Raw genomic sequence first — 24,359 nt, forward strand, 5'->3', positions numbered from 1 at the left:
ATATTACATTATATAAATCCATACTTTTTGAAACAAGTTATAATCACCTTAATGTGAATTAACTGGAAACAACTTTTGAAAGCACGACTGCTCTTATTAATTTCAATTTATGGTCAACCACCTGCTGATAAGTCCATACGTTAGTGTTAATGTGTTGTTGTTTCTAATATTAATTATTATTAATATTTACAATATTAGTTAATATTGTTTGCTGCTTATTATGTGGCTTTATTGAATCCTGTATATTTTTAAGCACTGTGACACTTTTGCAAATAGTGACATTTAATAATAAATTGATTTTTACTGTATGGTCACTTGGTCCCAGTTGGACTGTTGTGAGGAGGGGAAGAGAAAATTGCATAGGGATCATAAATTCCTGTTATAAATTAGAACTTGCATTACTTGGCCTCTTTGAAAAATATTTACACTGATGTGTATTCAGGTCAAGCCACTGCTACTGCAACAATCCATATTTTATAAATAAACATAAGACAAGAGTAATCACATGCTTTATTCCCCAGATTTAAACCGTGATTGTTAGTTGAAAACAAAGATGGCGACATAGTTTTTACAGCATTGTGGAAAAAGATGGATGAGCAAATTGCTGAATGAATCTTGCAAGTTTGAACACAGTCAAAAAGCTAGACAGTAAATTGCAGCTGACCATGCTTTTAAGCAGTGAGATCTGGAGATTTAATGCACACATCCTAATCCAGTCTCTCGCCCACTCATCTCCCTCTACTTTGAACACCTAATTTGTTTTAACTTGCTGGAAAAACAACCTTATACATAGACATAGCATTTCAAAGTTCTAGAAGTAGTTACTACAGCTCCACATGTTGCTATGGTAACATGGGCAAAGTACTGGTTTTCTGTCATCTAAGACAGTCAGGCAAGCAAGTGTTGTCATATTGGAGTTTTGGGGCTCTGGTAATGACTCTGCTGCCAGAGCTGGCAGACAAGCCTTTGAGATTTACCATAATGATCAAGTTTTAAAGTCTTTTTCTGGGGCAGCACCTTCAAGAGTCATGTTCCCAAAAACAGCAGAATTTAAATCTACCTTGTTAGAATTGATGTTATTGTGTTCAATTTAATACTTCATTGTATTTAATGCCTAAAGCAGTCTTATCCGAGTTGAGGGGTGTCCTTGTTCGTGTTGTTCAGTTTGAAAGCACATGGCATGGTACTGTTTCTTAGGTCCTTTGTGTCTGGCTCAGCAGCTGAAGTCCTCAAAGCAGCTCTGCCCTGGGTGGAGAGGTAGCATGTTGGTGGGATATGTGGGTGGAGGGCCATAATTCTCACTGGGGTTCTGAGTTGGGAGAGAGAAGACGGTAACATATGAGCGGAAAAAAAGGACGTAAAAAAGGCACAGAGATAATGAAGCACAACAAGTAAAAGTGTGTGGAGTAAAAGAAAAATTGTAGTAAAGGTAGGATGAAATAAAATGAGTACCTAACTGATAAATGGGAGTTTTCCATGTCAGCAACCAAAAGAATAAAGGAAATACATTATTTTGTGATTCAGATAGTAAAAATGTAGTCACTTTCCCCAGACCTGCACTGAGATGGAATCGGTTATACTATCGTATAAAGGCCTTTGAATGGTTATAGTTACGCAAAATTCATCCATCAGCCTTCAGAGATCCTGTAGTCAGAGGTTTCATTACAAACTTGTCTAATGTTGAACACAGACATAATAAGTTTTAGCAATGGAGATGTTTACAAAGAACAGATGAAGAAATGAGAAAGAATCACGAAAACTGAGAGACATGGATCTCATACCTTAGTTATGGTATTTGAGCTTTATTAATAACAAGTAATTTAGCAGGCATTGTTATGCAAGGTAATTTACAATCCATGAAATATTACTTACAAAAATGCAGTATCAAAATATTACAGTAAAAATGGCATTTGACAAAAACATGAAGAATCAAACAGTACATGTGTTTAAATGGAATGCTATTTCTGAAGGACTATTTAAATAGTTAATCTTTTGTATGGAAACATGATCTTGTCACAGCTTTATGACATACAAGGAAAATTAAATATTTCATTTGTGTAATATGACTGGGAAGAACACCAAAGGGAAATCATTTTAGGGCGAATGCAACGCTAAGGAAATGGGACTAACTTTTTTAGGCTGCTGTCAGTAACAATTTATGCAAAATAAAACAATAACGTGCTAAGAGTTTCCAGCTGTGTGAGGGAACAACAGAGTTTCAAACCTGGTTTTCAACTACATACCAATCAACTCAAGATTTTGTGTCCAATTTAGTTCTTTATTTGTACTCATTGAGCTACCAGATGACACCGAAATGTCTAGCTAGTACTATGCTGGTACAGTGAACCAATAAAGTAGGTGATTTGTGGAAGTAGTCACTGAGCTTTCATTTTACAAAACTTTCAGAAGTCATTTACTCTCTGAGCCCGGAAATAAGGTAACAATAATTTTCCATACGTTTCTCACAGCAGCTCCTCAATGCCATTGCTTTGCAGTATACCTTTCCAAGATATGAAGACACATGCAAGGTCCCCAAGCTTTTCTCTTATACTAACTGCACTAAAACAGCAAGAAAACGTCCAAGCAAAGCAAAAAATGCCTCTTCAACAACATTTCCATCTTCCCTTGTAAGTGATTTAATGGAATCTTTTTCACTGCACCAAATGTACTTCTGTTATTGGTGAGGGCAAAATGGAAGGATGGTGAGAACACAATTGTGTTTCAAAGATTTTAAGGTTTGGATTTACACTACTTACAGTACAGTAACCTTTATTTTTCTCTGTTTGCATTTTTATTAATGTGGAATTATTCCTTACAAGTTAAGAGACAGCATTGGACCCAAAGTGTTGTACAAAAAAAATAATGTACATCATAAAATGACATGACCCAAAAATATACTTCATATGGAGAGTTGTTCTAAAAGCAGTCCCTGTGATGTATTATCGGTAGGACAGTCACGTATGCATTGAAAAACCACAATGTTTATTTTGGTCCCAGACCACTGTCACTACACAAATTTTCCTCTTCTTATCCCTGTCGATCTTATCCCTGTTTTCTCTTTTCCTCTACTACCTAAATCTGTCACTCTCTCTTACCCGCTCTTGCTGTCACCAGCTGTGTTCCAAAGCACATACCTGCATACTGTGCACTTCTGCTCTCCATATGCGGATATTAAAGAAACCAAAGTACTTAAGCTACATACATTCATAAGCAAACTCCACTATATTATATTTCATACCGCCAGTGAAGCATGCATCAATGAAAACAAAGTATGCATCTTGGCATTTTGAAACGTGCTTTGTTTTTCATACTTGAGTTTTGAAACTTGGAAAATGTTTGAGTCATACTTTGAAGTATGCAAAGTATGAATATATGCAATTTGGAACAAAGCCCCACTCTGCCAGGTCCAAGTAAGGCTCAGTCTTTTCTATCATTATTCCTCTTGGAAATTCAGTGATAGTTACTAACATGACGCTTTACATCTTCCAGGCTCAACACTGCTCCTCTTTCATTGTTGTCACTGCGCTCCTGCTTCTTCTGGGAGTGGAGGCATAGCTTGTACTTCATCACCTGCAGAAGGACATTTTGGTCCCATCACAAAGTACAAACTCAAGAGAAAGTCAGCAAACTCTGCAGTATGAGCAAAACGAAATGTCGTACCTCATACAGATAGTCAAAGAGTTCCAGGATGGTCAAAATACTGGCTCCTATAAACAGGCCCATCTGTCCACCAATGTCACCTGAGAAAAAAACAAAATACCAGTGTGGGGATTCAAAAGAGTGATCGCATTCTATTCAGTTGAATTCCATTTATTTTATAGAGCACTGAACAAAGGGATTAGACAAATAAATAAGATAGTTGGCTATATACTACAGAAAATACATTATCCATGCAGTTATTAAAGCTGTAAGTATGCCTACTGGCCACAGAGGAAAGGAAGAAAAAACTCCCAAATGAAAGTCAAGGGAGAAAAGAAAACCTCTTGGGATCCAAGTGCCAGTGGCTGCCCACCCCTCCTGGGCATTCTAGACTAAAACAGACTCTTAAGTCAATTTACAGCTAATCATAATAATAATAGGTTTACATATAGCCTCAAAGCCATTATCAGAAATTATCTTTATTACAAAGTTTGTTTTACATTTTCAAATTTTTTAGGCAATAAAAGAAAACTCTTTATTAACTCTTAGTCACATTAACAGATACTTTGTCACCGTACCTAGCAGCCCAGCAACTTCATAGGCTTTCTTTTGCTCTATGGTCTCGTAGTTCAAGGCCTCGAAGAATATATCCAACACAAGAATATTATCGCTGTAGACGGAAGAGAAAGCACATTCAGGACTCACAGTTGAGGTTTAAATTCACTACATCTGGGTTCAGTCTAAATAATGTCTGGCTTGGACTCTTCGTGCCCTCCACCCCCATACACTCACCAAGATAGCAAACACACTTGAAGGTACTCACGAAATGTACTGCTGTGATTTATTGAACTTTTTAGCAAGATACTTGGCAGAAGCCTTGCTGGGGATCCTCACAAAGGACAGCTCTTTGCTGTAGCGTGTTGTGTTACAGGGTGTCTCACACACACAGTAATCATTGTCCCTCTCCACCAGAAAGTCTGTGGGCACAAACAGGAAGACAGAATCATGATCAGTGAAGGGCCAAAGAAGAGGTTGGCAGGCATTAAAGTACCTGTACCTTTTATGGCACACATCACACTTTGTTAGCTAATTAGTGAAGAATCAACATTATGAATGGACAATTTACAGGTTTAAAGTTAAAAATAACATGTTGTACAATTACTGAACATTGCTTGTATGTTTGAAAAATGAATTTCTGTGCTAAGATATTTCAGAAGATACCAATCGTGCCACACTATAAGTCTAAATATCTGAAATCTTGAGCAATGCGGGTTCAGGCAGACCCAACAGGTCCTGGTTCCTACCCAGTGCTGGGTCAGCACATTCTCTGTACAGCTCCGGGCTGCAGTAGGGGGCATCTCCTTCAGGAAAACAAAGTAAAGGTAACAATATGTGCAGTAAAAAACACCTTAGACATGAAAGAATTCATGGTGATTGACATTACCCCTTGTTTATACTGGCAGGATTGACCAATTCTTCATGATATTCAAAAGTTACTTTCTAGGATGAGTGTTCGTTAAGTGAAACTGAGAAATGAGCACCCCTCTGAACACTTTCCTGCAGCTGAAGGTGACAGCGATACTAACCCGGCATGTGCACCATGCGACAGTTGCAATTTTCCACCAGGTAGCGTGTTTCACAGTCGATGCGGCAAGCTGTGATGCTGTAAGTGTCAAAGAAGTCTGAATTCATGGGTGTAGTCCTGCAGTCGCCCCAGGGAGGAGGGAGATACACAAGCTGGGGAATGTACACGGACCTTACTCAGAAATATACATACAAACATCCCCTTCTGGACACTGCAGTACAGCTGAAACTAACCATTTATACAGGAACCTAATGGGTATGTAGGTTCATTTCAGCATCATATTCTCAGGTTTTTTTATACATCATGTGCCTTGCGCTGAAACAGCCCTGCCATACCCGCTGCTCCTGGCAAGATACAAATGTCTGGAATCCAGGTGCCACACCGAAGCCCAGCTGGTCAATGAAAGGTGGCTCATCCTGACTGTGGATCTGCACCTTGATTCCAGCCTCAAATGACGTCTCATCTGTGCCAGAAAAAGGAGAGAGAAAAATCCATATTTGCAATTAGCAGCCTAATTCTGTTAGTTGCATTTCTAATGGAAGCGTTGGTGAAGAACCATCAGCCCTGTCCAGTGTTCTGATCAGAACATCAAATGCAGAGACAAAAAGACAGTCATACACACAGGTTATATGTGAAGTGTTACATGAGCACATATTAAGTGATGAACTGGGAGTTTAAAGTGAATGAAGGAGTGAACACATGACAGAGCAGTGAAAGCGATTTTACTGTGGCATCCAGCAGCAGGCTGCTCAACAGGTTGGAAACAACCTCAAAAGGTGGAAAACATCCAAGATGAAGCTGACTTGTAAGAATAATTATGTACCATGAAGAGTGGAAACGTGCTGTATGTGAGACATGATAGAAAACAAAAGAAAGTACAGCAATTTACGTTAAAGGCTGTTCTCATGTTCTCACCAGTCTCTCCCCAAACTGGGAGGTACTCATCCTGCTGAATGTCCAACATAACCTCCAGGCCATTGCCAATCCCGCCTTTCACAGACAGAAGCCGCGGGCGTCCTTGGCCCGAGTTGAATGTGTAACACTTCCCATATCGTGTGAACACCTGATGAGAGAAGCAAGACAGAAGGAAAGGAAAAGGGGCTCAGAGCCAAAGCACACAGCTGTGCCAGGTGTAGGCTGCCGAGACATGACCATCAAAACACATTTCAGTGAAGCAGTTCCAAACAAATCCATTTATATCAGTTTGTTAGAAAATGCTCTTTTTCTTCTTTCTAATGTTCTAAGTCATAAAGACACACTACCCAAGATATTACGCCGAGAATTGAGCTCCACTTTTCACTCTCTGGACTATAAATCTAATGAACACTTAAATGTCTCTGAAAGGTTTGGAAATGAAACTGGTTCTGCTGCCTCACCAGTGACACATCACTAAATTTCAGTGATCTCAACAGCGGGGACATACTTTTAAGTCCAAGTCTTGCTACGATAGTCGTCCATGAGGAAGACGACTAGGAAACACAAAGTGGTAAATGTTCTCTTGGGTCTGTCATGATACCACCTATAGCTACCTCATCAAGAAAACAGAATGTTAAGAAGTGAAGATGATGTGAAGAGGCGGATGGCGGGTTCATCCCTTCCAAGCTGGCATGCGTTTGAATTTCAAGAGAGAGGTATAAGTACCAAGTAGCCGGCTTCAGATTAACTGGGAGAAAAAGGATTAGAAATTCAGTAAAAATTAAAATAAATAAGGAAAGAAATAATAATAATAATAATAATCAGCTGGTGGGCCTCAGAGGGGCAATTGCACCCAATGATGTTTTCTATGAATATCTAGTTTTAGCTAGCAAACTGAAATTGCATAAAAACCTGTTCAAGCAGATGTGCTTTGCTAAGTCAGTTTCAATGAGTTAACAGAGCAAATTAATAATTAAAGGGCTACACTACATGAAAAGTATCTTCGATTCAATTTTCAGACAGTACCTAATTTTAGTTCCCTCAGCCTTTGACAAATTTCTCTCCACCGTGAATGCACTTCCTAAAGCACAAAAGAGTCCAAAGAGACCAGCGTGATCATGTCCACTAAGAACCCTGCAATAGTTACATATATTTTTAGCCACAACAGATGCATATTTGTCCAATAATATTGAGAACAACCACTAGGAGGCAGGGTTGATGTCCTTGCACCGATTTTAGCAGGTCTTGGAGTAACGCAAAATGAACATAGAAGATGAGAAATTAACAATTTGCCTAAAACTATTCTGAAAACAAAACACATATAGGGTGGACAGGCTTGCGACCATGATTATACTCCAAGTCGTAGTACACTTCAAAAGAATAACTATAGCATGAAGATCAGCAGTACAGGTAATTACACACAAAATAAAACCTTCTAAACACTTTGCTATACATTTCCTTCCAAAACAAAATGTTACAATACAAACCCACCTCTTGCTTTTAAAGTATTGCCTTTATTATTAAAAAAAAAGCAGCATTACAAACAGCTCATCCCCCCTTTTTTGGGTGCGTGATATTTTCAGAAGACCGAAATTGTACACTTTCAATGAATGACAGCTAAATCATCTACAGCGAGAAGAAATGTAAAGCAATGTACGAAAAACAAGGAACCGAAGGACCAAAAAGGTCTGCAAACGACGAAAAGTTGGGGAAAAGGACGCGATAGCTAGTTCGCATCTTAATAGCTTTTTCTGGCCCTTTTCTAAATTACTTTGGGTTTAAGGAAGCTCTGAAACCTCACACCGTTATAAATGTTCTTCTCACATGTTCTGCTGAATACCTGGTGTAATAGAGAAAAGCAGCCAGTGGAACTTTCCATTAAACCTTTACATTTCTCTTGCTCTCCTTTTCAGGTTCTATATATCAGTGCTCCAGACGACAAAAAACTCAGATGGAACAAGAGACGCTAGATCACAATTTACAGTGTAAGGGATGTATAATATTTTTTAAAAATTACAGCAGCATCACTGCATGACATTTCAGACTAAAGCAAATCATCAGTTGTTCTGTCACAATGGTTTTGCTTTCAGCGGCAGCAAAGTTAAGGGAAGGCTTTTGTCCGATACATCATACAGCAACACTAAAATCAGTTGTCACACGCTGATATTTCTCTCAACTGCTTAAAAGTGCTTATTCTTCCAAGTGTATGTATATATATCAAAGCTACCGCTTGAGTTAGTGTTAATGGTCTTATGAACGTCAAAACACCATAAAAACAGTTCCTTTATTTTTGTATTTCGTCCAGCACCAACTTAACACAGCTGACACGCACATTTTTTTCAGTATTTGTTCAAAGACGTTACTGAATATGATTAGATCTAACATTAACACAAGACAATCCCAGGAAATGTCAGATCCTAGTTTGCTTGGGAGTTCAAGTGAGCAGATAAAGGCCTCCTGTGGAGAACTGAACTGACATGTTGCTAATTTGGCAGAAGGTACAGTAGATCTGATTCAGAAGATGGAACTTTCTTCCTATAGGCACATATATATTTAATTGTATTATCCACATAAAAAATCCAAACCATCTGCATATTCTAATTTATTTAGTTAAATATCAGCAAAACTGTAGTTAATATGCAAGAACTGCTCACGCTGTAGGCACATATCATGTACCAATGAGATGAGCGAAGATAAAAACCTAATGTTCGATCTGTAAAAATAAGTAATGCATTTTTTACTATGTCACTAATGCAAAAATGAAAAAGTGGAAATGGTTTCATTGTCAAAGCTGTAAACATTGCTTCTATTGTGAGATTTCATTTTCTGAGATCCCACGCAGAAATAAGACATTAACTCCAAAAAAAGCCTCTTTGTCACCAATGGTCAATTAAAACATAATGATAGAATTAGTTTATAATCAAACTGTGCATACTTAATTTCCTTACGTACATGAGGTGTGAATGGAATGTTTTCTGATGCTCGGTACCATATGTACATCTCATAGTGTTAAACAAAGCTAATTCCTCTTCTTCACATCTGATTAATTAATTTCTAGCTATAAACTCATTCCACAGCAGAGACCTTGTTGAACTTTTAGAAGTGGGATTAGAATCGCTGAGATGGATGCCCTTTAAAGGCTCAGAAGGCTATATTCCCGTTTTTTAGTTTCATTAACTTCTGCGCAGCTAATCACTGAAAGATTACGCTTTGCAAAGGCTCAGTTTTTTGCTGATCCTCGATTACACAAAGTCTTATAAGATCTATATCAATCAATACTCTTCACTGTCTCTCCAAATCACACATGGATCTTTACTTGATGAAAGCTTGCATCATTTCGGAAGCGTTGAATATTACTAAAAAGTGTTAATTAACCACTTGTTCAAATTACATAATTAGTTTTGGACTCCCAACAAAATTTTCCAAAGTTATGTTGATTTTTGTATTGATTATGATCAGTTAAACTTTTCCAATTACAAAAATGCCACGAGTTGTTCTAGTGTCAGTTTTACTTTGGAACTTTACAGCAATTGAAAGATTCTAGAAGGACGCAAAACATTCTAGAAAGCATCAGCTCCTAAAAAGGTACTGGAATATTCAGTACTTTGAACCCGGTGCCAAAATTTGCTAATTTCAAGAATGCTGAATATTTTTCTAAAAGCTAACATATAGTAGGCCTACAAACCAATGCCAAAGCATGCTTAATCTAGCAACACTGAATGGAAAATGCAAAACAAATCAGCATAATAAAATTTTTGTTACATTGTGTCAATGCTCTTTTTCATTACCACTAGGGTCCAGATGCATTCTAAAACAGCTGACGCATAATTCATAAATTCACATTTCAGAACGGATGGCCAGTCTAGTCCACGGTGGTCAAAAACCTGACCGCATGCAATCCCTGGTCAAATGCTACTAAAACAGTCCTTCAGCTGAGGAACAAAGGAGGAACTTTCCCACCACAAGAAAGAAGAAAATGAAAGGAAGCAAACTTTTGCTGTAGGTTTCCAACACGCTGCAGGTGTAGCATAGCTCAGGTAGCTTAGCATAGCTAGTTAGCCACGCAAAGTTAGCATAGCATAGCTACTTAGCTACGCTCAGTTAGCGTAGCATAACTCAGTCTGTTCAGGAACGATCTGCGACAGGCCACAATGAACCCCAGAAGAGGGTGGCCACAGAAAGCTCTGTCTCTGCAGGGCTGCAGTGTTTTTGCACGAAACAGAAACATGAAGAAAACATCAGAGAGAGCTGGCATCTTCAGTTGGCCCTCAGCTCCACCCTGAAGAGTGGGACCCAGAAAGGCGCTCCAAAATTGCTATTTGTCTGAGACCCGCAAGGCCTGTCTGCCAAAGGAAAAATCCAATTGATTTTTTGTCAGTAATATCTGTAAACACAGAAATTAATAAGCACTGAAATCCCTGCAGAAAAAAATGATTCTCTAACTGCTAAAGTGAACATCTTGCTCAAGATCTCCAATATCTAGTCAGCCGTACTCCTGAATAATCAGTACAATTGTTTCACATAATAAGTATTAATTTGTGCCAATTGGAACAAGTCAAATCTACTAAGGCTTTCTGTGTACTGACATCTGGCATTTAAAAATATTTGCTTGATTGTGTAATTACTTGATTGGGCCTTTCTCAAATGCAGAACAATCTGGAAAATGAGACTTCAGTAATAATAGCGTTGGTACCTTGCATAGCAGAATCACAGCCAGGAACTTGAACCAGCAATCTTTGAGTTAAAGAATGATGGCACTCTGTTACAGACACCTTTAAGTGACACTTCTCTTATTGTGTAGTGAATCACATGGAATCATCTTTACTACGTTTACCCAGATAAAGCAACAACTTGGCACTGTCCAAATAGGCGCTCTGCTGTCTAAATAGGAAAGCTGTCAAACAGTTGTAAACTGCTTTTTAATCACCATGGTTATCTTCTAAGCAACTCAAATTAATGAATAAATGCCACCTTTTCATCCAGGCTACTGACCCTGGAATTACCCACCGCTGCTGTTCTCTGTTCACAGCAACACCTCCAACCGCCCACACCTTAGCTTCTCTGTCTCTTTCAACCGACCAAAAACCCATCTTTCAGGTAATATCTGGGTCCCCTGGCTCGGGAGCTACGTTGTGCGATCAGTGATGAAATTCCCTTCAGCTCTTACAGAATTATTAACATTTCATGTCAGTTTACAGACTCTATTTATTTCTGACGACATTCCCTAACGTTCACACACAAAAACACAGGTACCAAACAACTTGAAGTGTATTAAGTATATTAATCTGACTGCTGTTTGTGCATTCTTTCAGCTTCCTGGTGATGGATATCACCGTCACAGGCCAAGGCAAGCGGCATATTTATGTATTTATTGTCTGCGTAAAACTGTATCAGGTCTTAGATTATGAATGTACTCCCTGGCTAAGTAAAAGTTCAGAGACGGTAGCCGGGTGGGAGCAGCTGGTAGCATAGTGATTAGAGCTGCTCTCTTTAGCCCTAAAGGTTGTCTGTTTAAATCCCACCTCTAGCTGTAGCACCCTTGAACAAGGTACTTACCCTAAATTGCTCCAGTAAAAAAATTACCTAGATGTATAAATGAGTAAATAATTGCAGGTAGCTTAACACTGCAAGTTGCTTTGGAGAGAAGCATCAGCTAAATGAATAAATGTAATGTAGCTGTGTGCAATTGTTAGGAAGGACATGTGAGGTGTCCTGGAAGGTGTATGTAACATCAGGGTTCCACTCATCCTGTGTAAATGTGGCCATGTTTCTTAGGTGACACAGCCTCCTTGTGGGCATGTGCTCTTCATCTCAGGCCAGAGATGAGGTGGAGGTAGCAGACAGGTGATAAGCTTGAGTGGAATGGTCATGTATCACCTACGGTCCCAAAGCAATTCTATGGAAGAGGGTTCTCGTACCAAACATCTAAGTAATTTGTCACCCAGACATGCAGGGGCAAGGTGGTCAAAAGCCTGCATTGGATGTCTGAAAAGTTACAGTCATGCACTGACGACAGCGCCCCACTAAAGGTAAAATAATGTGGAGGGAAGTTAGATCAGGACACCACTCCCAATGCGATGTATAGTTGGTGACTGGCTCCTCAAAGGTTGAGGTCTTCTCTGCTTCCACACTGAAAAGGAAGCAGAAGCTCAACTGCTTACACCGAAGGCATGGACAAACCCCCAAAATAGGTCATTTCAGTTGGGGGGAGCCAACTTCACTGAAGATGGCCCTTAAGGTCAAGGCTAAGGACAAAGCCACTGTTCGGAATCAACACGCGAAGAGGATTTCATGGGTCACTCTGGCTGGAGGTTGGAATACTGGAGTGTTCATATCCGAAATTATTTAATCAAGACAAGATCACAGTGGGTGATCATAGCTGAGCCAGAATGAAAGGACAGCTGGAGTACGTGTGCTGGAATACAGTAATTAAACTGCACCTAAAATAACTACAAAAACAAGAGAAGAGGTGTAAATGACCTTGCATTCCCTGCACATACACACTGGAACAATGGCATGAATATTAAAGCACCGACATACAGCTCAGACACAAAGATGACAGAACTAATGAGGATACTTGTTGAGAATACTTCCTTATAGGAAGGAAAAAAAACTACAGACTGTAGAAGGCAAAATCAGGACATTAAGTAGGGGGTAAAGGGCCAGTCAAATTTAGAGAACTAAAAAAAAAAGCTCCTGGCATCTCTGGCAGTTAATGTGCTTGCCAGAGTGAACTCTTTATTTATGAATAAATCTACATATTTAGTCTACAGAGTTTCTTGGAAAGTAAAGAAATCATAAGAAAGCTGACATTATTCTCCCAGCTGTACTTATTTATGTGATCCTACATTTAGTCACCAACAAGGAACCACACAGCTTGATCTAAAAAACTGTGGAACTTGGCTTATAAATTCTGTACATTTTCAGCAGGTACCGGTGGTATTAACCAAGGGTACGTGGAGTCCGGTGCCCTCGGGTAAAGTCACAGAGCGGTACGTGCATGGTCTCCCAGCCCAACATCATTGACGCCCTACGAGGAGGTCGAGACTAAGTAAATTGACTTTCCTGCCACCACTAAAGACGGGTAGCTGGGCAGTTGCTGCTGAAATGCTTATGCTGGGGCAACCGATCTCTCTCTCTCTCTGCGAGGGCCCATCTGCCCAAAACACATAAACATGAGCCTGCTGTCCATGGTGCTGAGCTCTGCTGCTGTGACTGTACACAAGGCTTAGCAATAAACTGGCAAAAAATCATCTTCCTATTCCAAATATGGTCTTTTTTGGTTTTTTTCACACTTGGATATACATATACATCAAAACATGTATTCAGGGCCATGTGTTGCTTTGGAACACACAAGTGCTTCAGGAAATAAGAGCCTTTCTCCTTCCCCGCGTGTTGACAGTCCAGGACAGCCTGACATGCCATGACCGGTAGGGCCTCCTTTTTAATGTTGAGACCAGAGGACGTGAGCGAGCGCCGATACCCTCCTGCTACTCTGCGTCTCAGTGTAGCCTTATCTCCCGATGGAGTTGGCATAGTTTCCTTCTTTTCTAATCATCCAGATGGATCGGTTTTGCGTTTAAATGTAAGGTTAATTAAGTGAAGGGAAAAATGCTTAAGACCTTGAAGAAGAAGAAATCCACAAATGAATTCCCGCCTACGTGTTTAAAGCTATCTACCCATCGCAACAATCGCCCCCCTCCACCTTATGTGTTGCCAGCTTCATTGTGCCAGGCAGAAAAAGGTGATGCTCCTGTTCACACCGCTGCAGCGTCCACTGCCTCCCTCCAAATCTCCCCAGACAGGCTGTGTCACGACCAGTGCCGGCAGACCACATCAGGCACACGCTAAACATAGCCCAGCACCACCCTGCTGAACTAAATAAACCATGCGCCGTGTAGCCAGCAGGGCTTTTCTCAGCAACACTTGCAGGAGCGTATTTATGAAAAGGGCCTTTTCCTCCGCCTCCAGGCAAATCGAGCGTAGCAGAGAAGCAAGGTTGATCTGTCTGGAAGGCACCAGGAGCTGTATGAACTGCTGGAGCACGGATAGGGAGCCTCAGCTGGGGGACGGGGGGCACAGGACCCAGCAGGACATGCGTTGCAGACAAGGAGAGTGTGTGGGTGCGAGCAGCAACGTGAAAGAGAAGCCCGAGAAGCAGGTGCTCACAGATGACACCAAAGATGTACGGTCGTCCCCGTTAGTCCATATTTGATCTGAGAGGCATTGTACTGCAGCCAGGTGCAGAAATTAAGGAAAATTAATCAAACATTTCTACGTGATTGTCGTTCACGCCTCCGTGCGCGGTTGCTGCGTTTCACTTGATTTATTAGCCCCTTCCATCCAGAGTCTCAGACCCATCTACACACACAGCTGCGGTATGCGTTTAAGTTGGATGTGATCCAAAACATCGCCCTCCCAGTTCCACACAGCTCCAGTGCCAGCAGCACATTACACGTACATATAACCATTCCGATGTTCCTGCTTCCAGTTTCAGCAGGCACAGATCCAAGGACCATCCAGGGAAGAATTATTCATTGGGGTGCAACGACTGCTCCTAATAACAGACAAGTACTGCACGTCCCGAAACACAGAAACACACCGTGTGGCAGCAGTCCTCCCATGGATAACAATGTAGCACAAATAACAATGGCAAACCAGTCACACAGCAGCTAGTCGGTGCTCTAACAAAGCCAACACCGCGTGAGTGTGTGTGTGTGTGTGTTTCGAGGGGAGGGATCTTTCCCGCATGCACTAAATTCCGTTACATTTCTTGTGTTTCATAAAACATGTGGATCACCTCAACAGACTCAGACACTGTCAGATTCACGTATCGGCCAAGAAGTTGTAGGTCAGCATGTTTACCAGATTGGGTGCTTTCTGGAGACATGTAAAGAGCGTACCATCCCCAGCAACCCTGTCAGCTCTTCTGCATCGTGCAAGCTGTAAACTCAGCAGTCAAAGGCTGGCTGGCTGGCTGGCTGCTTCACCTCACTACCGACTGCCGGCAGAGGAGCCGTCGCCGGGGATGAGGGACACAGAGGGAAAGGAGGATGAGGAGCAGGAGAAAAGACAGGGAACTTGACAAGTAAAGATAATGAGGACAGTCACCCTCCGAGAGCGGAAGGACTGGGGGGTTAGTACAGCGCGCTGACTTTAAATCAATGACACATCGGAAACTAATCTCCAAGTGCGCAAGACCCAAAGGAGTTGATGTGTGAAGACAGTGTAGGTGTGTGTGTGTGTGTGTGTATAGGTGCTGAAAGACTCTGGAAGCCTTAAAAGACAGCGCAACTTTATGAACACAATAAGACGCTCAACAAGACAACCTGATTCGTTTTAAAACCCAGCTGCCACTCACTTTTTTCAGTTACTAGACTAACAGTCCAGCTGTATAGATTTTTTGCCTCTAACCAACTCCTTATTTTAAAACACTTGCTAATGAATAATGTACATGCAGCACTGAGTCCCAGCAGACACATTGCTGCTTGAAAGTATGCGAAGCCCTCGTGTCCCTTAGTTTTACCATGAAATGGTAATTTAATGAGAGCATTCTACCTCATTGACATAATAGGTGTGTAATGACCAATTCCATATGTTGGTTTAGAGGAAATCGTGTGTAGTAGAAATACAGAAACAGTGCAGGTGTAAAAATAACTGAACCAAGTAGGTAAATAAAATCACGTGTGTAAATCACAATCATTCATTCACTTTAGAAGCTTAACATTTTGATTTTTTTCTGTTTATTTCAATATTATATACAAGAATAATGACCATGCCTATAGGGTTCACATGCTTTAAAGCAGCACTGTGTTAACTAGATGAACACTAAACGTAAGAATACTTTAGTTGTGCTCGCTCAGTGGTTTTCCTTTTTACATCACCAGAACGAGCGGTCAACCAAAATGAGCCTGCTACTGTTACCGCAGAGCTTAACATGATATAAGAACACAGTACCTAATAACTCTACTGGTAGAGGTGTTGGAGCAGAATGCTCAAAGCACATATCTAACCAGCTTTTCCAGCAATAGAAGAAACCATGTGAGGTAGTAAACTTCTTGCATGAATGAGTCATAGGTCAACATTCCCACCCATCTCCATTTATTGCTCAGAAAAGGTTTTTATGACCTCTACTCGGCAAGCCTGAACCACTAAGGTTGGCTGCAGTCACTTCCCTCAGTGAGATTGCGCCGGGAGGTTGTGAGTTTATTTAGACACCCTTCCGCTACTTCGGTTTTACCAGACTTTGAAGTTAAAGGTATCAGTATTTGTCCTATGCACATAGTTCAATGCTTTCCCGGACTAATAAGAATCCATCAAAACAATGTTCGTCTTCGAAAAAGAAGGTACCATGGCAACCGTATCTGCTCACAAAGCACCTGTTTTGGCCACAGGTTTAACAATGTGAGTAACACACAATGTTTTGTCAAGGGGTAAACATGGTGTAAATCCCCTTGTCCTCTTAGACTTAAGGAAATCGGGGGCACGTTGAGGTATGGGAGATTGAGGGAGGCAGGACTACCGTTAACATAATATAAACAGACGCACGTGTATCTCGAGACCCAATGTAATAACTTGCTTAACGTTTGTTTAAGGCACAAATAAATATTTAATCGACATCAATTTCTTGTTGTAAAACTCACAATTAATTTGTCATACATTTAACTGTTTCAAGTATGCTCTAAATAATTCACACGTTCATACAATTTTTATATCTGCAAATGTATGCAGTACGGCTGAGGAATGAGGACTGCGAAGCAGGCAGTTGTTCTCCACTCAAAATACTCCCTCAGTACCATGATCATCCAAGTTGCCAGCTCTGTTTGCACTCAGTCATGTGGACTGCAGATCCTTTTATTTCTTTGGACAGAATGGGAGTTAAGAAGAGGTCTGTGTTGGAACCACCCTTGACCTAAATATTAAAACATACTAGAAAAATGTTGATAAATTCTTAAATAGAGCGGTTATGTGCACGTACATCCAGTGTTACAGCCAAATAGATAAATTAGATTATTTGGAAAGCTATTGAAAGATGTTTTATTTTCAACAATATTTAATATATTACAAAAATTATGCATTGTTAAACAGAGAGGTTATGTGTGGTTAAGTCCAAATTTCATATTTGCTTTTAGATTGGCAATTTGTTTTCTAGGAAACAGTTCATACTGATGATTATTCCATGCCCCTTACTTTGACCCAAAATAATGAGTGCGGGGGCGCAGCGGGTTTGGCCTGTACCTGCTCTCGGGTGGGTCTGGGGTTTCAGTCCTGCTTGGGGTGCTTTGCGACGGACTGGCGTCCCGTCCTGGGTGTGTCCCCTCCCCCTCCAGCTTTACGCCCTGTGTTGCCGGGTTGGGCTCTGGCTCGCCGCGACCCCATTCGGGACAAGTGGTTTCAGTCAATGTGTGTGTGTGTGTGTGTGTGTGTGTGTGTGTGTGTGTGTGTGTGTGTGTGAAAGAAGTATACAAATAACCGCAATTACTGATTGAAGACTATTTTTTTACTCTAAAAACCCATTTACAATGTTGTCCATTCTGACCACCAATATCAACAACGTCATCTTCTTCCAACAGACTCAGTAAATATATCAGTGCGCAGCTGATAGCACGAGCATAAGACAGCACAGAATCTCAGCCACGGGTCAGCCACAGATGGACGCTATAGACACCTTGACCCCAAGCACAGACACAAGGCGCTGCTCTGAATCAGCATTAAGTGAGGCTGACAGCAGATGTGGCGATGAATGAAAAAGAACACGAGTGATGGCTCACGGACAGGCCAGAGCCAGGGGCGCAGAGACTGAGAGAGGCCTTGAGGAGAGGAAATCCGGACAATTATTCCAAAATAGAAACATGCTCAAGCCCCGTAGGTTTGTAATATGAATTTTGACAACATGTCAACTGTGGGTTAAGCACAACAGACTAGAAATAACTTCGAGCATGTCCGCATAGCTAGGGGACCGGTTTGCTGCAAGGAATGTCTGTAGAGGCTAAGATACTCAAATCAGGCAAATGGCAAAGACTGTAATGAGGCAGGTGCAAATAAAAACGGAATCTGTGGTTTATCGTGCTCAAAATGTCATTTACTCTACTGCTGCAGTATCTTACGAAATAAGCTCAACCCAGAAGCAGCCAATGACTAATTAGGAGGAAACGCTCACAATCTACTAACGCTTTCTAGGGGAAACACCTCTGACCCACATTAATTAATTCATATTCAGTTCAAAGAATACTCTGGTTCGATAAAATTCACAGCACCAGATGTTAACTCGCCACCTGCCATGGGAGAGACCAGGGGCGACCGGTTCCTCACCACTTTGAAGTCCTCTGCACTGCACTCGACTCCACGATATCGGCAAGACATGAGCATGTCCTTGATGTCGTGCCCTGTACGGTCGTAGAATTCTCTCATGTTGAAGGGCCGGGGTTTGAAGGTGAGGAAGTCAGCTTTGACCTTCAATGTCTCCAGAACGTTGTCCTCCACAAGGTGCGGGTCCCGAATCTCGTACCTGCGCAGAGCAAATAATTAATCGTCACCGCATTTGATGGTGTCAACGATAGCCTCACGGCACAAACGAAACAGGAATCCAAGTAAAAGCAAGAACACATTTATTTGGTGCTTTTCTCAAAAACATGCTGAGACACCTACAACTCAAAAAAAATTTTAAGGTACCTACAACTATTTACCCATTTATAGAGCTGGCTAATTTTACTGGAGCAATACAGAATAGTACCTCAATCAAGGTACGATAGCTGGAGGTGGGATTCAAATCTGCAACCTTTTTTAAAGGCAGCAGCTCTAACCACTACAGTACAAGCTGCCCCCGAATATTTACATTTGAGATGCTCTGCCCATGAGGGGTTTCAGATGGTGTAGAGTTATTAAGTTATTAAATTGGTTCGCCACTGCACAAGAGCCTGGAGCAGACCTGTCAGACACCTATAGTCTTCCATATATTTTTTAAATCCCATTTCAGTTTCGTACACACATTTTTTTCCTTACCGGTGAGGACAGTATGTTTTGAGCATTTCACAGAGGGTGGAAAACAATAATTTCAAAGCGTAATGCAAAAACAAGAGTGCGGCATAATACATATTCTTTTAACTTTTAAGTCTGAAGCATTACACGCAAAGGAAGAAATGTGTTACAACCATTTACATAGCTAGAATAATTGAAATTTCTTACAGAATTTGTTAATAAAGCCATTTCCTCTGCTAAGTAGGGTTATGTTTGCAATTGATACATTGGCAGGCTTATAATTCTTGAAGCAAATATATGGCATAAGCAGGGGGAAAAATAAAAACTGGAGAATAAAGTAATCGTGTTCTATTTAAAGCTTGGCAAATAAACGATACCTGCATGTACAGTGGTTGCCAAGGAAGGTTTCATCACATGCTTGTTACACCTTGTACTCCGATCTAATTAGATAAAATGTGCCAGGAAATATAGCACATCCAGATTTTAGAAGCATCTCAGCTTTAAACTTTCCACGTTTGACTTACCACTATAGAGAGTGGCTTGGAAATTATTCCCTATAAGAGCTACAGAGTCTGGGACATAACACCGTTTCCCAGTATTCAATGTATTCATCAAAGTAATTGCTTCGACAGACCAGCTCAGCACCTGTATTCTGCAGGGTGAATAATTTACCGATTTACTTTTTAAATCGGTATAGCTAATTATTATGTGCGATCCACTCAGCGATCCCTCTAAGGTGAAGAAAATCCGGTTTTAGTCATGTGGGGTTCATATAACACAGGCCTGTGGTACCTTCATTAATTACTGTGACACTGGAAAATTATTTTGGAATGAGAAAGACTAAAAAAAAGGCTTGGATTGAACAGTTACTTCCCCCTCATCCCTTGACTTTGATGTCTAGCGTATGATGTCACCCTGCCCCCCTTGGGCTCAGTTATTATGCAACCATTTTTTTCCTCATACTGTAGTTGGCCCGCTCGCCATAATCTGTATGTTGTTCAAGCCGACATATTTTCAACACAGAAATCTGAGTCATCTCATATAACATTTAACCAAACCTTTGACTTTGCTCTGGAATCAAAGAGGGAATATTGTAATGTTTGAAAAAATAACAGCAAGCTTAAGGCAAATATATAATTTTATGCAAAAGAAAAAAAAAAAAAACTTTTTTCTTCGAATTTCACATATTGGAGTAGACAGACAAGTCATCATGTTCGGCAGGTTTAATGGGCAGTGTAAGAGCAGCAACTCAAATAAGGTCAAATTCTCAGTAGAACTGCAGTTAAATAATTTAAAACAATCCTTCCAGGCTGTTTGCTTGATTGGTCTGTAGTCTTTGTAGAAGATCGCTTCACCCAAGCAGATAATAATGAACAGATAGATAATTATATTAATAAAGTTAACTCATTAAGGTGTATGTGCTCTCCCCCTCTCTAGGATACTATTCTGTATTGCTTGGTTTACATTTACTTATTTAGGAGACGTTTTTCACCAAAGCGACTTTCAATGAACTCTATGTCGTGTTATCAGCCCACACACCTTATTCACCAAGGTGATTTACACTGCTAGATACACTACTTACACTGGGTCACTCATCCATACATCAGTGGAACACACGCTCTCTGTCACTTGCACGCTATGGGTGAACCTGAACACTATGTCTTTGGACTGTGGGAGGAAACCAGAGCACCTGGAGGAAATCCACACAGACTGAGCGGGAATCAAACCCTTGTTCTCTTGCACCACCCAGGCGCTGTGAGACAGCGCTGCTACTCGCTTCACCACCGTGACAGTTTAGTCTATTCAACAGTGGCATTAATTAACAGGGAGAACTGGAAAGCTCTTGTTATCAGAAAAAAAAATGGATTCACTGACACAGCCTGTTTTTTTTTCTTGCATGATTAATTTGGGAGAATGGAAGGAGGGTATAAGCGGAGCAGAGCAGAGCAGACCTAAAGAACTGCAGCAGCGAGCCAGCATGTAGTTAGCGCAGAACTGCTCCTTCTCCAGCCCGTTTATCGCTCCCTAAGCCACTACAACATTGACTCCTGCCCAACTGCTGCAGAAGCTTGCATTTTAAGGTAAGGATTTACAAGCCAATAAACACTCGGTAACCCTGAACGAAGACGGAAAGGTGTGGCGTATCGATGTTGGCCTCCTTTAGGAGATGATGCGGGAACAGTTCCTTTGCACCACATCCGGCTAAGGACTGACCTCGGCACCCAGACTGCTCTGAATAAGGAACAGCTGCAGGCACTTTCCCTGATTGCCACACACTGGGCACTCAGCCTGTTTGTTAACTGCTCTGTTGCACCTTCTAGAAGAAAGCAGCTCCTCGAGAAGGCAACCTTACTCGCGCTGCTGTATATCGGCCGTTTTAACACATCCGTCCACATACAGCTGTGTCCCTGTTGGCGCCACCAAAGCTTTTGATTGGCAAGGCAGAAGGCGGTCTGCCAAGTTTTTGTTTGGCATCTGAGTTTCTCTCCCCAGCCTTCATTTCAACACTTGTTTACAGGGAGAGACAAAAGGACGTGAACTTATGTTAATGCACAACACACAAATACACACTTCTTCACAATGGTTTGGTTTTATAGCTTTTTTTACGTTGGTGGGTAGACTTGGTTTGTTGGTTTGGTTTCGGTGGCTGTGGTTCGATGGTTGGTTGTTAGGCTTGGTCTTGCTGGTGGTATGGGTTGATGGTTCTGAGTTGATGTGTTAGACTTGGTCTGTTTGGTTTGATGGTTAGTTTTTGTGTTGGTGGGAGTAGGCTTGGTTGGTTTCTGTCAGTGGTTGTGACTCGGTCTGTAGGTTTGGCTTTGTTGGGTGTGGTTTGGTGGTTGGTTATTGGTAGTGGGTTGGCTGGATGGCTGGTTTGTTGGGTTAGGCTTGCTTTAGGTGTTTTGTTGGTGGGTGTGGTATGGTGTTTTGTATTGGTGGGTTAGGCTTGGTTTGGTTATTTCTCGGTGGGTTAGATCTGGTTTGCTGGTTTGGTTTTTGTTGGTGGGATTAATTTCGGTTTGGTGGGTGGGTTAGGTCAGTTAAGCGTTTTGGTTTCAGGGCATGAAGATGTATGTTGGCTATGCTGGGTGTTGTTCAGGTTGGTGGTTGGACTGGGTCCTTGTGTCGGCCATTGGAAAATACGCATCGCATGAGGTATAACATCTTTTCCTGTGTATCTTGAATGTCACCAGTGTGTCTATAGTTGGGGGATTGGGAGGAGCAATGACTTGTTGAGAGGTCCTAAAATCCTTCCAAACATTGGAAACAGCAACACAAAGAAGATGCATTTCCTTCTTCATTCCCAAAGGTCAATGACGGGCATGGGTGTGCATTAGTACAGTGCACTGCCGCTGTCTTTAACACTTTCCCGTGGGTACAAGAGACACCTGGAGACAAATCAAAATTGGCAGTGACTAAATTAAGAAGAAAAATGCTGAGAATTAAAAAATAAAGCCTTTAATGAGATGCTTTCCATATAACTGGAGGGTACAACTGATGTTATTACACTACACAGCATGAGTCACAGCTAGGAGGTGGATGCAGAGCCAAAAGCCCAAAAGGTGGTGTTCAAATGCCAGGAAGGTACTCCTGTTTTACCCTAAAGAAATGTCCTGACCTGCTTCTGTAAAAACCCAACTGTATAAACAGGTAACCTGCAAAAGCACATATAAAATAAGCAAAAGTCTATCCTGGTCCCTGAGAGCTCCCTGTATGTACAGGGTTTACACACACACACACAGAGTCTGAAACCACTTGTCCCAAGCAGGGTTACGGTGAACTGGAACCTAACCCAGCAACACAGGGTGCAAGACTGGAGGGAGAGGGGACACACCCAGGATGGGATGCCAGTCCATCGCAAGGCACCCCAACTGGGACTCGAACCTCAGACCCACCAGACAGCAGGACCCGGTCAAACCTGCTGCACCACCGCACCCCCTCACAGGGTTTCCGCTGCTGTTGAAACAGTTAACAACTTCAATGCTGAGGGTGCGGGTAAATTTAACCGGGGAACTCCTATGTTCAATCGAGTGCTTAATTACTCATGGATAATTAAAAGAATAAATGTACCGGCCTGTATGACAGTAAACTAATATAATGCCCTTAATCACAAGAATGTGCCATCAAGTCCTAGCTCCAGACGGCATTACAAAGACCTTAACAGCTCACTGCACAGACCCCCCCCCCCCCCCCCCCCCCCAGAGAAGTGCATTAGGCATTTCGCAACTTTTCAAGAAAAACGCACACAGTCTGTTTAGCTGGGATCTCAGTATTTATGTGACACGGCCCCTGCATGCCTGATGCCTAGTAGAAGCCTGCGTGCGTAGAGCGGCCTCATGCCGCACGAGCTCCTTTGAGCCTTCCAAGTTTCAGTCGCTGCCTTTCTTACTACACAGAAATCCAATAAACATTAAATTACTTCCTCCCATCACCGTCACTTATTTTGCTTCCGACTGAATTTGATCAATACAACCCAGAGGCGCTGGCTGGTCGAATGGCAGGAATGTGGTTACCCTGATCTGTTTAAAAGCTTTTCCAGTTGCTAACTTCTCTTCCCAAATGTGACCATGGCTTTATTAAAAAACTCACTTAATTGAATTGGACCCTAAGCTCCCAGATGGCCGCAGGCTATGCAGCACTGCCGGAAAGGCTCTTCTGGGGGACGTCTCTGCAAGCGCCCCCCCCCTTCCCTGGAAGCAACAGTACATGGAGAACATTTAATGCCTCCCCCATTCAGAGTGCCTGAAGGCAATCAAAGTAAACTCCGAGGTGGTGAGGATGGGCTTCAGCTGGATTATCTGCCACAAGCCCCTTGGCTTTTCTATGAGGATCTGACAATGGCAGGGGTAACTTCACTGCCTGGAAACTCTGCTCTTAACGCTGCGTGTGCCACGATGCAAGTCATGCATTTCCAAATCAGCGTCACCCTCTCACCACGGTGACTCAGAACAAACGGTGCGGTAAACACAAGGTATCTGTCGTGTTTCTTTGTTTTGCCAACATACCACTGGGTTCCGAGCGAGATAGTTGCCTACACGTCCAGGACCCGAGGGAACGTACGGACGGGAAGATATCTGAATCATGTCAATCCGACACAAACTGTGAGTCACACAAAGGAAAGCTGGGCCTCGCAAAAGCTGATAAAAGCAAGACATAAATTGTGAAAAAATGACAACCTCACGCAAACCTGCCATCAACCCCCTAACCCTAAACAAGTGACCATCACCTACAGTGGCAGAAA

The 24,359-nt window shown here is 41.7% G+C and overlaps 1 protein-coding gene across 1 annotated transcript in view; it reads right to left on the minus strand.

Moving 5' to 3' along the window:
• Positions 1 to 928: 928 nt before the first annotated feature.
• Positions 929 to 24,359, minus strand: part of LOC108930446 (acid-sensing ion channel 1-like) — a 28,294-nt gene continuing 4,863 nt past the window's right edge. The window contains exons 2-11 of the mRNA XM_018745685.1: positions 18,452 to 18,647; positions 6,140 to 6,287; positions 5,560 to 5,687; positions 5,226 to 5,376; positions 4,944 to 5,000; positions 4,463 to 4,616; positions 4,218 to 4,309; positions 3,661 to 3,740; positions 3,469 to 3,570; positions 929 to 1,309 (exon numbers count right to left, since the gene is read on the minus strand). Of these exons, the coding sequence (XP_018601201.1) occupies positions 1,214 to 1,309; positions 3,469 to 3,570; positions 3,661 to 3,740; positions 4,218 to 4,309; positions 4,463 to 4,616; positions 4,944 to 5,000; positions 5,226 to 5,376; positions 5,560 to 5,687; positions 6,140 to 6,287; positions 18,452 to 18,647 (1,204 nt within the window). The 3' untranslated portion in view covers positions 929 to 1,213. The remainder of the gene's footprint in view (positions 1,310 to 3,468; positions 3,571 to 3,660; positions 3,741 to 4,217; positions 4,310 to 4,462; positions 4,617 to 4,943; positions 5,001 to 5,225; positions 5,377 to 5,559; positions 5,688 to 6,139; positions 6,288 to 18,451; positions 18,648 to 24,359) is intronic.

This window comes from Scleropages formosus, chromosome 1 (genome assembly GCF_900964775.1).
Source record: "Scleropages formosus chromosome 1, fSclFor1.1, whole genome shotgun sequence".
Classification (NCBI taxonomy): domain Eukaryota; kingdom Metazoa; phylum Chordata; class Actinopteri; order Osteoglossiformes; family Osteoglossidae; genus Scleropages; species Scleropages formosus.